The 14965-nt window shown below is 47.7% G+C and overlaps 1 protein-coding gene across 3 annotated transcripts in view; it reads right to left on the reverse strand.

The window, feature by feature from the left end:
• Window positions 1-14965, reverse strand: part of PAMR1 (peptidase domain containing associated with muscle regeneration 1) — a 65172-nt gene that overhangs the window by 33844 nt on the left and 16363 nt on the right. For 2 of the 3 annotated variants that reach the window (XM_086613513.1, XM_086613514.1), the window contains 2 exons: window positions 7309-7423; window positions 1959-2176 (listed from right to left, as the gene is read on the reverse strand). The exons of the other annotated variant lie outside the window; for it this stretch is intronic. In XM_086613513.1, the coding sequence (XP_086469639.1) occupies window positions 1959-2176; window positions 7309-7423 (333 nt within the window). The remainder of the gene's footprint in view (window positions 1-1958; window positions 2177-7308; window positions 7424-14965) is intronic. 3 annotated transcript variants of the gene reach the window in all.

Raw genomic sequence — 14965 nt, forward strand, 5'->3', positions numbered from 1 at the left:
TGCAGCTTATTTTGCGTGTCAAAACTTTTCTGGCAGTTGAACCAGTGACCTCTGTACAACCAGTGTCACTGCTTCAGCAAGCTATGACTTATAAGCCAGCACAGAGCTCAGACGAAGGGAAGACAGAAAGGGAAGGAATTCAGTTCTGACAGCACAAGACACTTGAGTCCTCTCCATTATACTACTAAGGTGCTGGGGACATCAGGTAAATGTGGCCTGGTCAACATCCTGTAAGCACAAGTGCTGCTGCTGCTCTCACCTCAGCACAGGCAATTGCTCTAGCAAGCCCTGTGCTGTCTGTTGCAGGGACCTTGGCTTTTCCACAGTGCTGTGCACAGATGGAAATTTCAGGGAAACGATTCATCTTGCAACATGCTGCCAGACCTTTCCATCCTGTGCTGCCCCCGCTTTCAATTCTGCACTGCCCTGTGCACACCGTATTCGTCCTCTAAAGTGTCCTGCTGGCCAGGTTAATGCTTCACATAAAAAGATACTGTGAGTGTTTTAAAAGCTTTTCACTGCAGCTACAGCCTCATAACAAAGTGCACAGTAAGACCTCCTCACAAACTCTGAGAAGCCCTTTCCAATGTGCTCTGTGAGGAATAACACGCTTGCAGCCACCCAGCCACAGAATAATTACCACTAAAAATGGGGCAGAAATAAAGTGCTCAACAGTATTTGAATACCAAGTGTTCCCTGCTGGGCGGAGAAAACAGAATCAGTTCAGCTTGCACCATATGGAAAATGTTAGTTCCTTGAGTGTGGGCAGCCCTTATGCAATATAGCCCACACCGTATTCATTTGTTCTATATCAACTCTTCTGGTGCAAGCCCAGGAGAACTATCTAATAGCTAACTGCTCCTGCTATGTTACTAACAGGTACTAAAGGTAACATCTGAAGACCAGGGCAGGCTAAGAAATGGCACAGGCACTGCATCCAGTGGTATGGACATTTCAGATTGCTGGCTGCACCCCTGATCGCTGTTAACAGTTGATCCGCTGTAGGTTTGTGCATTTGTATGAGGATTATATAAACTAACTAGACTTCCCTAGCCAGATATGGATGACCTCATGAAATGTGGGTCACGAGGGTGTGTGGAAGGCAAATTATGATATGTCATAGATCCTGCAGGGTTTATATATGGCAAAGCAGCACACTCTGGTCAGCCTTCTCTGCCAGGAATAGTGTGAATAGATTTCACCAAAATTCACTGCGTAGCTAAACAAGGAAGATCCAGGAAGACTGTAGAGGCTGCTGCAAGTGCAATGGTAAAATGAGAAGCCAGCTACACTTTCAATGTTATTTTGCAGCCAGAAAGAAATGACGGAAAGAAGTGTGGGGGAACTCAATCACTGAGTACTAACAAAAACACAGGAATCCTGGAGCCCTGCTTCTGTCATTCATAACACTGAGCTCATCACAGAATGGGAAATGCCTCTTTTTTTTTTTCTTAAAGCAAATAATCTGTCCTTCGTGCACGCTTGTTTTTTTTAAGCCTTAATGGTATGATACATGAGCCAACATAAGCATCATGTTGGGGCATTTTCACTGAGCTAATTATGAGGCTTTGCATTAGGTTTTTGCTAACTGAGATAGTGACTCTGCTCCTGCACACAGCACTGAGCAATTCTGCAGTTGCACATACACATGCCCCTTCCCTCTTTCCTTCTGTACTCTTAGTTCTCAGATTCAAACAGGGAAGTCTCACAAAACAGCAGCTTTTCTTTGCTAGCTGATGTGCTTGTTCTTCCAGCAGGTAGAAGGAATTCAGTCTTTGTTAGAAGAGCCTCACATTCCCATGCCATCTGAGGCTTTTGAATCTTCCCTGCGCTGACTTTGTGGAAGTTGCTGTTGGCAACACAGCATGAAAGTTTTTAATGAAGCAAAACAGGGAGAGAGATTAGTGAAATTGAATTAGTGAGAATGAGTGGCATGTTCCACTTTTGGATTATTTTACCTGTAATTTCTTCAAAAACAGCGTCAAATCCATCAAAGTTCTTGGATCCATCAGACTGGAAGAGGACATGGAGTGAAGATCCAGTGCTTCGAATGGGAGGTAGCCTCTCATTTCCACAGAATTTCTTAATTATTCGGCTGTCCAAATTGTCCCCATCACGGACCTCCACATAGTCATACTGGCACATGTAGTCGAACTCCAGGCTCAGCATGGAAAACCTTGGAGAACAAGGACACGCAGTCAGACTGCATACTCTCACCGGTGCACCCTCACTCTCATTTATTTGGATGTTTAGTTATGTTAGTGCCTCCCCCAACAATGAATCAAGTCCCTGATCACTCGAAGTCCCCCTCACTTCATCTCAATTTTTGCATCGCGATCCTTGGAAGCCAGCTCAACTCTACGCAGTTGCTCCATGAGAATATTTAAGCAGCAGAACAGTGAAGTCCAATAAATTGAAGTCATACAATCTGTTCGCATGCATCAGATCCCTAACTACATTACAACATCAGAGTTTTCATCTAGGGGCAGGCACTGTAGGGGGCAGATTTCTGTCATGGCTGTTTACTAAAAATTGTTCTCTTTCCTCTAAATAAAGTTCCAGGTACTGAAAGTAACAGTATCAAAGATCAATGCTCTAAAGCTATTTACATTGTGATATTTTTAAGTCAGCAATTGGGAGTACAAGGAAACCTCAGGGATGTAACAAGTAGAACTAGGCAGAGAAAGGGAATCCAAAACACTACAGCATATTTTGCATCACAAAGCAAAATGGTAGTAAATCCCCAGCATCTGGCACTTGCCCTTCTTTTGAGGGCAGAAATAGGGCACAGGAGGTAGTGCAGAAGGGAAATATATAAAGCCTTTTCCCACAATGTCTACCTGTCCTAGCTTTGATCCAGCCACTGCACCAGCCTCTTGTGTGTTAGCAGCAATGTCATATGCTGCTGTTTGAATTCAGTGGGGCACAGAGCCAAAGCATCCCACCAGAATGCGAATGAGAAACAGAGTGAGAAACACCAAGTGCCTCTGGAAAACGAGCAACAGCCAGGGGTGCTGGGCCAGGCTTGGTACAGCAGATAAGAAAGAGAAGATCTAGGCCTGGGAGAGGCCATGCTACTAACTGTTCAGCAGAATATTTTATACATGAAACTTGTTGTGTAGTCATCTTCCTAATGCTGCAGACGTGTACATTAGGCAAAATCTCCCACATCACCTATTCCAGTGTGGGCCTAGTGATTTGCAAAGGCTGCATTTTCACACCAAAGAGGTGAGACAAATTTTGGATCTGCTGCTGGATCTCACAGTCTGAAGAGGCAAGAGAGTACTGGAGCCTATTTTCTGCTCTTCTCTTCTTGGGACTCAAGCCTCCATGTTAAGAAGGCCCCATATGATGTGAAATGAGCTTTCTTTGATGACTCATGAGCTGACTTAAGAGGTCTTTTACTCAGTCACCTTTGTTCATGTCATATGTTTGATTTTAGAGCATCAGGAGTACACTACATACAGAGAAATGAATGAGCAGTTGTAGGAAGCTACACCAATGGAGTAGAGCCCCTCATTTTTTAAATCTTCTTGTGGAATGTAGAATAAGAAAAAAAAATGACATCTGCTTTTAATATGCTTTGGAGATAGATTAATTCAGTTTAGCTTTGCATAAAATGCGTGAGTTGAATTCTAGTTCTGTCAGGTTTGCCACAGACATCCTCACAGGCATGAGGATATACACTACGTTTTCGAAACATTCTTTCACTGACTGATCATACCCCAGGGATCTACCCTTATGGAAGTTATAGAGCAATACAAAATAACCCATTCATCCTTGTCACGCTTATCAGGCTGCAGTTTATCCTGACTTAGTCTTAAAAATATTTACTGGGTCTCTGAACTGGCACATTTCCGATTAAAATGAAGTATATGTGTAAGTACAGAAGGAAAGTTTCTAGGATGCCCACCATGTAATGGGAGCAGTATTATTTACAGACGTAAACTGTCTAGCAGTGCATTGCTGAACAACAAAGAATATCACGAGATAGTCACACAGAGTGAAGGCACAGAATGAAAGAGCCACACACAGAATACTGGTTTTAATTGTTTGTTTTCTCTGCTTTAAAAAATGATTAAAACCGAGTGGAAGATGTGAAAGGCATAGGGGGTTCTGATTTGCATTTTATTTAACTTGGCACAGAAGCAGATACATTGTACTGATGACATGGTATCCCATGATTAAGACTGAGAATTTGCAGGTCAGGAAACCTGCCAAAGCTTTTCAAAACCTCTTGGCTATGGCCCAGTTAACGGGACCCTTTTCAGACCATGAGGTCCACTGCTGTTTAAATCACAGGTAAAGGCAATGGAATGAACCTCAGTTCCCTCACTTATGAAACTGTAACTGTATCATAATTCTCTTGGATATTATGAAACTAAGCATGCTAATTTAGTGCTACAGGTCATCAGATACAAAATGGAATGTGAAGTACTGTCTTGATTTCATCAGTGTCTGTAGTATGAATACATTCACCAACCTCTCTGAGGAAAGCTTCTAGCCAAAGGAAAATATTTAAAACTGCATCTCTGCTGAAGTATTAAAGAAAATGATAGAAAGTTGTGAGCTACTTCTACTGTGGTATGACATCCCTGACATGGCTCAGGCTGAGGGAGCCCATACATCACAACCCAAAGGAAAACAAGGCTGGAAAAAAGAAGAGAAAACAAACTACCACCACAATCTGGGCACCATTTATCAAAGCAGCTCTGTTTAGCCAAACCCCAAAGGACCATGTGGCACAGCTTGAAGCAAGGGAAGATTTATCTGTGCTCCTGAGAGTTTTACTCTTCCTGCCCTGTGTAAGCAGAGACAAACCACTTTGTTCTTTCTCCATCACACCGTCCCCATCTCTGCCCTTGCAAGCCATGAGAGCAGCAGCAAGCAGGATTTGTGCACAGAGGGAATGAAGAAAGGAGTTCTTTTGTTAGCAGTTGTGCTGATTGAGCACAATGTTGGCTGTGCCTTACAGCTCTAAGCAGAGTTAGCACCCACAGAGGAGATCAGTGCATTTATATGAAAATTCAGTGAAGGCAATGATTCAGCATGGATAGCAGATCCAGGAGGAAGACTTTGGTGGTCTGCTTAGTTGTATCTGCCCTTCTGTGTAGGAATGGCCTAAAGGAGAAGCTTTAGGCTAAATGTACCAGTTTTCCATAGTACCTAACTGCTGAAGTACCTCAATGACCAGCTTTGAGATGGTCTGCCTTGAAAACCTCAGCTGATTCAGAACACACTTCAGGGTTACCTTATGTGAGGTAGATATGGGTCCTCATCTTCTGTGTTTGCCCTGGAGGCTTCCTCCTATGCCTCCTAACTTGCAGGGTGGCAGGATTAAGTGTAGACACCCAGGACAGTTCCTGATCTTTCCCTAGAAGTGCCATGTCATCTGTTGGGATCTTTAGGCAGCCAGACATCACGCTCCGCTGGACGCAAGGCTTTAGGTTTCTCCAACACTACTCAGCTCAGATAAATGTAGTTGCTGACAATAGAATGTTGGTAGCTCAGGCTTCCCTTTTGGAGACTTTCACAGTTGGAATGTGACATTATGTCACAACAAGGAGATGCCTAGTATTGTGTTTGACTGTAGAAAGGATGGACAAGGGGAGAAAGAGAAAGGCACTCTCTACAGGATGCCTCTTGTGTTAAAGTTTTGCATCTTCCGGTAACAGCAAAGGTAAATGGAGTGAACTGTACAGATCTCACGTGACACTAGCATCTTTCTAGCATGCATGTGGGTGGCCCTCATGGTCTAGAATGGAGGTCTGATTTCTCCAAAGAGTGAGTATATCTGTTAGCTTGCTTTACAGCACTCCCCATTCCTCTGCCTTGAAAATGGAGGAGAGTCTCCTTAGCCAGCCACAGAAAGTACTGCTGTTCGATGTAGTGTTCTTTGTTAAAATAGTCGTTCCTCCCTTTCTTGTACCTTGCGCCTGGTGCCAGCTGGCTGTCAACTCTTTACCTAGAGATGGGTGCATTCACTAGTGGTGTGCATGCGCAGCATCCGTTTCCACTTTCACACCCGCCCCCATAAAAGTGAAGACAGGGTGACACCTGTAGCTCCTGAAGCACTTTTTAAGCTTTACAATTAACGAAGCCTTGTTCAGAACTGTAAAAATACCTGGTTACCACCTCCTTGAGTTTGCGCTGTGCAAATCATATACCTAGCCAACAACATCTTTAAAAACAAGATTGGTACAGCTCACACCTGCTTTAGACTAATGCAAAGTTGCGTCACAAGTACACAAAACTCCTTACAGCATCGCTCCTCTGCCTCCTACGCATTTCTCCAGAGTCAAGAGGCTCCAATGCTATCCAGGCAATAATTGCTGCTGCTTATAACTACACAACAGGCTTGCATTTGGAACTCTGAAAAAAAAGGCATTAGTGTGGGAATGCCCCAAGTTCTTCTTTTCTATTAAATTGATTTCTCTTCCACTTATTAAACATTAAGCCTTTCTTCAGACATATAGGAAGAAATGTGTTTGTGTATCTAGCAGAGTTCTTTTGCCTGGGCTCCAAAGCTGGTGAAACACTGATATGAAGGCTTTAGCTACTGTTTTTGTTATATTAGCTAGTGTGTTTCGAATACAATCCCCTGCCAAGCTTCCTTCTGCATGTGTGATCTCCCTTCTACACACAGGTGAAAACAGTATTAATTACTCCAACAAGGGGCTCTCCTGCAGTAGGCAGGACACCCAGTCAAGAACTAAGAGCTTGAGTCAGCAGGGGCAGGTTAACAGGTCTAAGCATACACAGGTCAGAGGAGCGATGACTTGCAGGAGAACCTCCATCCTCCAGAAGTAGGAATGGTAATAGGAATAACTGAGCCTGGTAGAGGACAGGGCTGGTAAAACCAGTGAAAGAAAAATAAGAGAGGGAAAATGTAGGCTAAGTGCAAGGCAGGTACCATGGGCAACTTCTGGCATGAGACTCATATCAAAATGTTCCTACAGCTTTTCTTCAAAGAATGTCTTAGTTGAGCCTGGTAGACTCTTTAGAAAATATTGGGTGCTTTGGTGTCAAGGTCTTCAAGAGACCTCTAGAGAGATACATTGTGCCTGATATCTGAGAAACTCTTCTTAGCATCCAGCTGTCCTAAATGGGAATTGAAGGCACAGCATTGATGATTTGTACAGTGGCTGCCCATCACAAGCTAAACCAAGAGGAAAGAGCTGAGGTACCAAATGCAAAGTGATGGAAATATCTTCACTGCCCCAGGGCTCCCAGCTGTTGACCCTCATTGACTCTTGGTTATCCACATGCCCCAAAGCCCACCTGAATCCAGTGGTCAGTATGACCTACCTTAATTCAATATTAAATCCAGCTTGAACATGAATAGTCCATTCGCATCGTGCATTCAGTGGGTAACCCTCCAGCAAAATCTGACCTCTAGAAGCCCGAAGAACCTGCCCGCACCCTGGGGAGCAAAAGAAGGAAAAAAAAAACTGTGGGAGGGACCTTCAAGAGGCATTTGAAGAAAATACATGTAGAAACAACACCAGAATGAGATGACAGGGTGGCTTAGGAAGATACACACTTTCTTACAAAGCAGTATATAAAATAATGGGAGAGCCATACAATGGCTATAAAGAGTCATGACTCTATTAGGCTACTGCCTAGGATAAAAGCAGCCCTAGAAAAGTTTTAGTTGATTGCTTCTCCCTGGTTTGCAACACAGCTCCATGAAACGATTTCTTACAGCTTTTGGCCCACTCTTGATTAGCCCACCCACCCACCTGGCTGACACTCCAGCTTAGAACAGCTTTGGTGGATCTCGTGTTGACCTGTGTAATTACTGAAGCTGAGGAAGCTGGTGGGAAAGTGCTAAAGGTACGATGAAATCTGAAATTATCTCAAGTACGCAAAACAAAGAGAGGAGGAGCTGTTGCATCCAACATGATAGTTTCAAGTCCTTCACAAGTAGACTCTTGGAGGAAAAACAACTGATGTATTTCTAAAGGAGACATCCGTTTGTCCTCAGGATTCACTACATCATCCTTACATGTTAATGCCACCATGCTGATGAAGACATATAACCATCACAGCTCCTCCACCAATGACTCAATGTAACACATATATAATATACAACCCTCATCCCTTCACTCAGGTTCATTCCTATCCTTCCACTCCTCCTGTCCCAGTCTGCCTGTATCACTCTCAGCTTTTCACCATACTATGAAATGTACTTCAGTGCCCAGCATCAACATAAAAGATGAAGTACTCTGGTCATTTGTGCCCAGTCGGAGAAAACCATCAGAGGACAATGACCTGAACAAACAGCAGACAAGGTCACAAACTAAGGAAGCAGTATCTTTTCATCACTAACCTGCAGCTGTCCCTAGGCAGCTGTCCAGAGATAGTTGTCCTAATTCCCCATCTTGGATACAGAATATTTTTAGCCCAGCGAGTTCTCTCACCCTTGGTAACCTCTCCCTTTCCCCCAGCTATAAAATACGGCTAATGGTGTTTTCCTCTGTGGAAGAAGGAAAGTTGCTTAGTGATTTTTGTAGAGCCTCCTGCGATCTGTAAATGCAAGTGCTAGCAAAATGCACAGTTAAACCATTACGCATCAAACAGAGCTAATTTCTCAGTTTCTACTTTCCTGACTACATCTTTCCAAATGGAGTCTTGCACATGGTTACATTCCCCGGTAAGCCTTCTGTTGCTTTGCTGGGGAATGAGGCCGTGTCCATAACCCAGGAATTGCAATTGAGTCTAACAGCATCACTGACCCAGGCTGCACACCACAGATAATGAGGATAAGTAAAAAGACCAATGACACATAAGACATCCACAGCAACTCTCCCACTTCTTTAGTCCAATATTAGAGCCCTGCTCCTTCCATCTGTTTCCAAAGAGGAATCCTAAACTTTTAACCACTAACACAGGATTAATGTTTCCTACTGAAAAAGTGAGTTTTAACACTCGCCTCAGGGCCCTTCCTTCTTTTGGGAAAAGAGGGCAATAGTGACCTGATTTGGTTCAAGCATCTGTGGTTCCCATTGATGTTAGTGTCTGGAAATCAGTCCTGCTGCATCTGGGGAAACGTGAAAACTGCAGGTCAATTACTCCTCTTTCTTCTTAAGAAAGTGTTGCTCAAATGAAATACCCTTTGTTCGTTTACCCCCGGTTACCCTTAATTAAGCAGGACCCAAGGAAACAGAAATCCTGCTCAGAAGAGTTCCTCAAAAGTGCTTCATCCTCCTCTGTGGCTCACTTAGTTCCCTCTGTAAAAGGCAAGGATTAATGACTGTGCCCAGCAAACACATTAGGATTCAGCGAGTATAGCAGGATCTGCTGTGGTGCACATGATAATGCTCCTTCCCACAGCAAGAAACAGGACCTTGTGCTGCCCCTGCTCCTGCCTCAAAAACAACCTGAAACAAAGCTGCTAGAAATCTTCAGATGGTTTGAAAGGGGGCTTGGACCACCTCAAAGAAAGTTTCCCTTTCGTCCCAAAGAGCTTTTGAGTTTCCGATGCCTTTAACAAAGGAAAGCCAAAGAACTGGTGCAAAGAGATACTTGTGTGCACGGCATACTAAATGCACTTTTCTGTTTGCAGTGGTACAGCCTGAACTCTCTGAACACTAGTGTCAAGGAAGTAGGTTTGGCCAGCAAAGCAGGTGGTCCAGAGGCTACAGAGGAGCCATTCAATGACTGCCTCCAAAAGAACGTTCTCAGATTTGCTACCGTGCTTCTCTGCACAAAGCGCCTTTGCGATCACATCAGATCTGTGCTTTTGTATCTCCAGCCCTTCTAGCAGAAGTTAGGCTGACTCCCCAGATCAACAGTTCAATCATCTGTTGATCAAAGGGAGTCTTTTCTCTTCCCATTCTGAATCTGCGGGAGACCTGGAAAGCTCTGAAAAATAATTTACATCCTAAACAGAAATGCTGGCAAATTCTATCTCATTTATAAAAAAATAATCCACTTTGGCGTAGTATCAACATCTTTGTTACATTCCTGTTCCCGAAAAAAAGGCAGCTTTCAGGGCCACAGTAAGATTTCCTCTAAGGCTTGTTACTAACAGAAAAGAAAACAATTCAGGAGACCTCTGAGTTGTAGCCCACGGAGACCTGTGGGACAATGGAGGGAGAGGTCCTGCGGAGACCTCTGGTAAGAACTCATCTGCTGTCGGAGTGCTACAGCATCGATGTGGGGCTGCCTCAAAGGTCAAGAGGACTGAACAGAGGAGAATGAGAGTAGAAACGTTACAGAAACAGGTTCATATGGGAAAGCAGCTGCCAGTCATCAAGCCTGTTGCTTGCTGGTCAGAAACAGTTATCAGAAACACTAATGTTTGCAAAGTCTCTAAAACTACAAGTACTGTTGTTTGTCACGAGGACCACATGCAGACAGCAAGGCTGACAGCTGTTAGATAACACCACTTTCTCCCTGCTTCGATGTAGTATGTGTTCTCAAGCAACATGACAATTGAAGGTTGGCAAAGGCTGTTGGAGCGCAGGTTACAGAGGAAAGGGTCCTGCAGGGTCGTTTTTCTTCTGGTTTTAGATTCTGATGTGCCTTTTAGGATGTGGTAGTCCAGTCCAATAGACAGTCCCATTAGGAAATGTTCCATCACCCAGTTAACTCTATTCAGTGTCCTTTTTTCCTGAAAATGTTCCTTTGGACTACCCTATACCATTTCTTTTTTTACCAAGGGGTCTGGTGTCCTTTGGCTGTTTTTCAGCCATGCCCATGCACGTGGCTATGCCAGCAGACAGTACAAACCAGCCAGCCTCACGGGCTGGCCCATGCTGCTGCTTCCTTGCCGCAGCCTTCCAGGCACGTCACCACTTTTGCTGGCGGTTCCCAGAAATTGCTGCCGGGGACTCACCCCCGCTTCGCAGCCCCTCGACGGCTGCTCCATGGCTGGGGTAACCAGACCCTACCCCGCAGCTGCCCCCCCCCACACACAGCAGCGCGGTGTTAAACTGGCATTAATCCCTAATTGCAGCTGCACGCTTCTCGGCATGCCCAGCACGCATCCCCTTGTGCCACCTCCCGACACGGCCGACAGGAGCGGGCCCGGGGCCCGGGGCGCGGCGGGGCCTCCTGCGGGGCCCGCAGGCGCCTCCGAGCGGCCGCACGGCGGCGGTGCCGCCGCAGGAAAACGGGAAGATGGCGGTAGTGCCCGCCGGGCGGGTTCTTAGGGCGGGCCGGTACGGAGGGGAGGTGCCCGCTTGCCCGGTTAGGACGGAGCCCACCCCAGCTGCGCATCATGTGGGCCGGTCCCGGCGCGCTGGGCCCCGGGCGCGGCGGCGTGGGACCGGATCGGTGCTCCGCGGCGATGCCTCCCGCGCCCCGCCAGAGGGAGACAGAGCCCGACGCTCCCCGGGCGGCGGCGGGTGCGCTCGGAGCCCGGCGGGAGCCCCCGGGGCTTCCTGCGCCCACCGCCGGCTCGCTCGTCCGCGCTCCGGGCAGCCGGTGCGAGGTCTGTGGGTGGGTGCCCTGGGTGCAGGGCAAGGTAGACGCGGGCCTGGCACGGCAGGAGGAGGTAAAATCTGGGGAAAAGCCTCCGCTGGGGACGCCTTGCAAGGACAGCTCTGCCGGAAGAGCCCTCTTTTCAGGCTGCTGTGGCAATGCTGCTCACCACAGCTGCCGACCTGGTGCGGGGTGAATCTTTGCACAACCAGCTTGGTCAGGGCGTGTTTAATGTCTTTAATGCAGTTTAATGGCTTTAAACTGAAAGAGGGCAGATTTAGATTAGATATAAGGAAGAAATTCTTCATTCTGAGGGTGGTGAGGCACTGGAACAGGCTGCCCAGAGAAGTTGTGGATGCCCCATCCCTGGAAGTGTTCAAGGCCAGGTTGGATGAGGCTTTGGGCAACCTGGTGTAGTGGAGGGTGTCCCTGCCCATGGCAGGGGGATTGGAACTAGATGATCCTTGAGGTCCCTTCCAACTCTAACCATTCTATGATTCTGTGAGTCTGTATGTCCTACGGGCCATCCATGTGCTTGCTAGCAGAGGGCACCGGCATTTGCAATATAGGATGGAGTAGATTACATCCCCCAGTTACTGTGGTTGGGCTCCCTTGTGTTCCCAGAATTTAACGGCGCTGTGCCACTGGCAGGGCACCTGGGGCAGTCTGCAAAGTTCCAGATGTAATCCTGCGTGCAGGTACCAAAGAGAGATGCTTCCTCCTTCGCTCTCCAAAATGTGTTGTGCTACCATATCCACTGCTCCAGCAGCCAATGCATGCTGTCATTCAAAGACTACTGGCTGGCTGCCCTCCAGACCCAAGGCCACCTAGCAGTGAGCTTGCAGGCCAGAACGCGGCATGGTTATACGCTGCTTTCTGGACATGCAGTCTGTGCATGCCTGAGCCTACTGTCAAGGCCAAAAGTGAGATAGCCATAAGAGCCAGAGCAGGGGAGCTCAAGAGTGTGTTGAGATCACAGCTGTCCCCTGTGCTCCTCCAGGAGTGGAAGAGACAGTAGCACTATCTATATATTATCTATATATATATATATATATATATATATAATATATTATATTATCTATAAATAAACAGGATGAGCTAGAGATGCGTGTACATGAGCAGGGCTACGACCTTATTGGCATCACGGAGACGTGGTGGGACGACTCCTATGACTGGAGTGTCAACATGGAGGGGTATAAGCTTTTTAGAAAGGACAGGAAGGGGAGACGAGGAGGGGGTGTCGCTCTCTACGTCAGCAACCGGCTGGAGTGCGTGGAGCTTCGCCTGGGGTCGGAGGACGAGCTGACAGAGAGCTTATGGGTCAAGATTAGAGGACGGGGACGGATAGGGGATGTTACGGTAGGAGTCTGTTACAGGCCACCTGGCCAGGAGGACAGAGCAGATGAGGCGCTTTATAGCCAGATAGGAGCAGCCTCGCGGTCACAAGCCCTGGTCCTCATGGGGGACTTCAACCACCCTGACATCTGTTGGAGAGACAATACGGCAGGGCACAGGCAGTCCAGGAGGTTCCTGGAATGCGTGGATGACAACTTCCTCCTGCAGGTGATAGAGGAGCCGACAAGGAGGGGTGCCATGCTTGACCTTGTGCTCACCAACAGGGAGGGACTGGTGGGCGATGTGAAACTTAAGGATAGCCTTGGCTGCAGTGACCACGACACAGTGGAGTTCAAGATCCATGGGGCAGCAAGGAAACCATTCAGCAAGCTCTGTACCCTAGACTTCAAGAAGGCGGACTTCGGCCTCTTGAAGCACCTGATCGGCAAAGTGCCGTGGGAGGCGGCCCTGGAGGGACAAGGGGCCCAGGAAAGTTGGTCCACATTCAAGGAGCACCTTCTCCAAGCTCAGCAGAGGTGCATCCCGACGAAGAACAAGTCGGGCAAAAAGACCAGGAGGCCGGCGTGGATGAGCAAGGAGCTCCTGGACCAACTGAAAATGAAGAGGTTAGCCTACAGAGGGTGGAAGCGGAGACAGATAGCCTGGGAGGAATACAGAGAAGCTGTAAGAGTGACCAGGGATCAAGTGAGGAAGGCTAAAGCCCTAAAGGAATTGAATTTGGCAAGGGATATAAAAAGCAACAAGAAATGCTTCTATAGGTATGTAGGGGACAAAAGGAAGTCCAAGGAGAACATAGGCCCCCTCCGGAAGGATACTGGTGCTCTGGTTACCCGGGACATAGAGAAGGCTGAGGTACTCAATGAATTTTTTGCCTCAGTCTTCACTGGTAAAGCCTCTTGTCTTACCACCCAAGCTGTGGAAAGAACTAGCAGGGACTGTGAGGATGAACCACCGCCCACTGTACTTGAAGACCAGGTTCGAGAACATCTGAGGAACTTGAAGGTGCACAAGTCCATGGGACCTGATGAGATCCATCCGCGGGTCCTGAAGGAACTGGCGGATGAAGTTGCCAAGCCACTGGCTATTGTATTCGAGAAGTCGTGGCGGTCTGGCGAGGTCCCCGATGACTGGAAGAGAGGGAACATAACCCCCATTTTTAAAAAGGGGAACAAGGAGGACCCGGGCAACTACAGACCGGTCAGCCTCACCTCTGTGCCTGGCAAGGTCATGGAGCAGATTCTCCTGGGAACCATGCTAAGGCACATGGAGAGCAAGGAGGTGGTGGGTGACAGCCAACATGGCTTCACCAAAGGCAGATCGTGCCTGACCAACTTGGTGGCCTTTTACGATGGGGTGACAACATCGGTGGACAAGGGTCGACCAACGGATGTCATCTACTTGGACTTGTGCAAAGCTTTTGACACTGTCCCGCACGACATTCTTCTCTCTAAACTAGAGAGTCATGGGTTTGATGGATGGACCACTCGGTGGATAAGGAATTGGCTCAATGGCCGCACTCAGAGAGTAGTGGTCAACGGCTCAATGTCCAAGTGGAGACCGGTCACGAGTGGCGTCCCTCAGGGGTCCGTGTTGGGCCCGGCCCTCTTCAACATCTTTGTCGGTGACGTGGACAGTGGCATGGAGTGCACCCTCAGCAAGTTCGCCGATGACACCAAGCTGTGTGGTGCCGTCGACACGCTGGAAGGGAGGGATGCCATCCAGAGGGACCTCGACAGGCTGGAGAGGTGGGCCCGTACCAACCTCATGAAGTTTAACCAGGCCAAATGCAAGGTCCTACATCTGGGTCGTGGCAATCCCAGGCATAAATACAGACTGGGTGGTGAATGGATCGACAGCAGCCCTGAGGAGAAGGACTTGGGAGTACTGGTGGACGAGAAGCTCAATATGAGCCGGCAATGTGCTCTTGCGGCCCAGAAGGCCAACCGCGTCCTGGGCTGCATCAAGAGGAGCGTGGCCAGCAGGTCGAGGGAGGTGATTCTCCCCCTCTACTCTGCCCTCGTGAGACCTCACTTGGAGTACTGCGTCCAGTTCTGGAGTCCCCAACATAAGAAGGACATGGACCAGTTGGAGAGGGTCCAGAGGAGGGCCACGAAGATGATAAGAGGGCTGGAGCACCTTTCCTATGAGGACAGGCTGAAAGAGTTGGGGCTGTTCAGCC

The sequence above is a fragment of the Tauraco erythrolophus genome, chromosome 6, assembly GCF_009769465.1.
Source record: "Tauraco erythrolophus isolate bTauEry1 chromosome 6, bTauEry1.pri, whole genome shotgun sequence".
Taxonomy (NCBI): Eukaryota; Metazoa; Chordata; class Aves; order Musophagiformes; family Musophagidae; genus Tauraco; species Tauraco erythrolophus.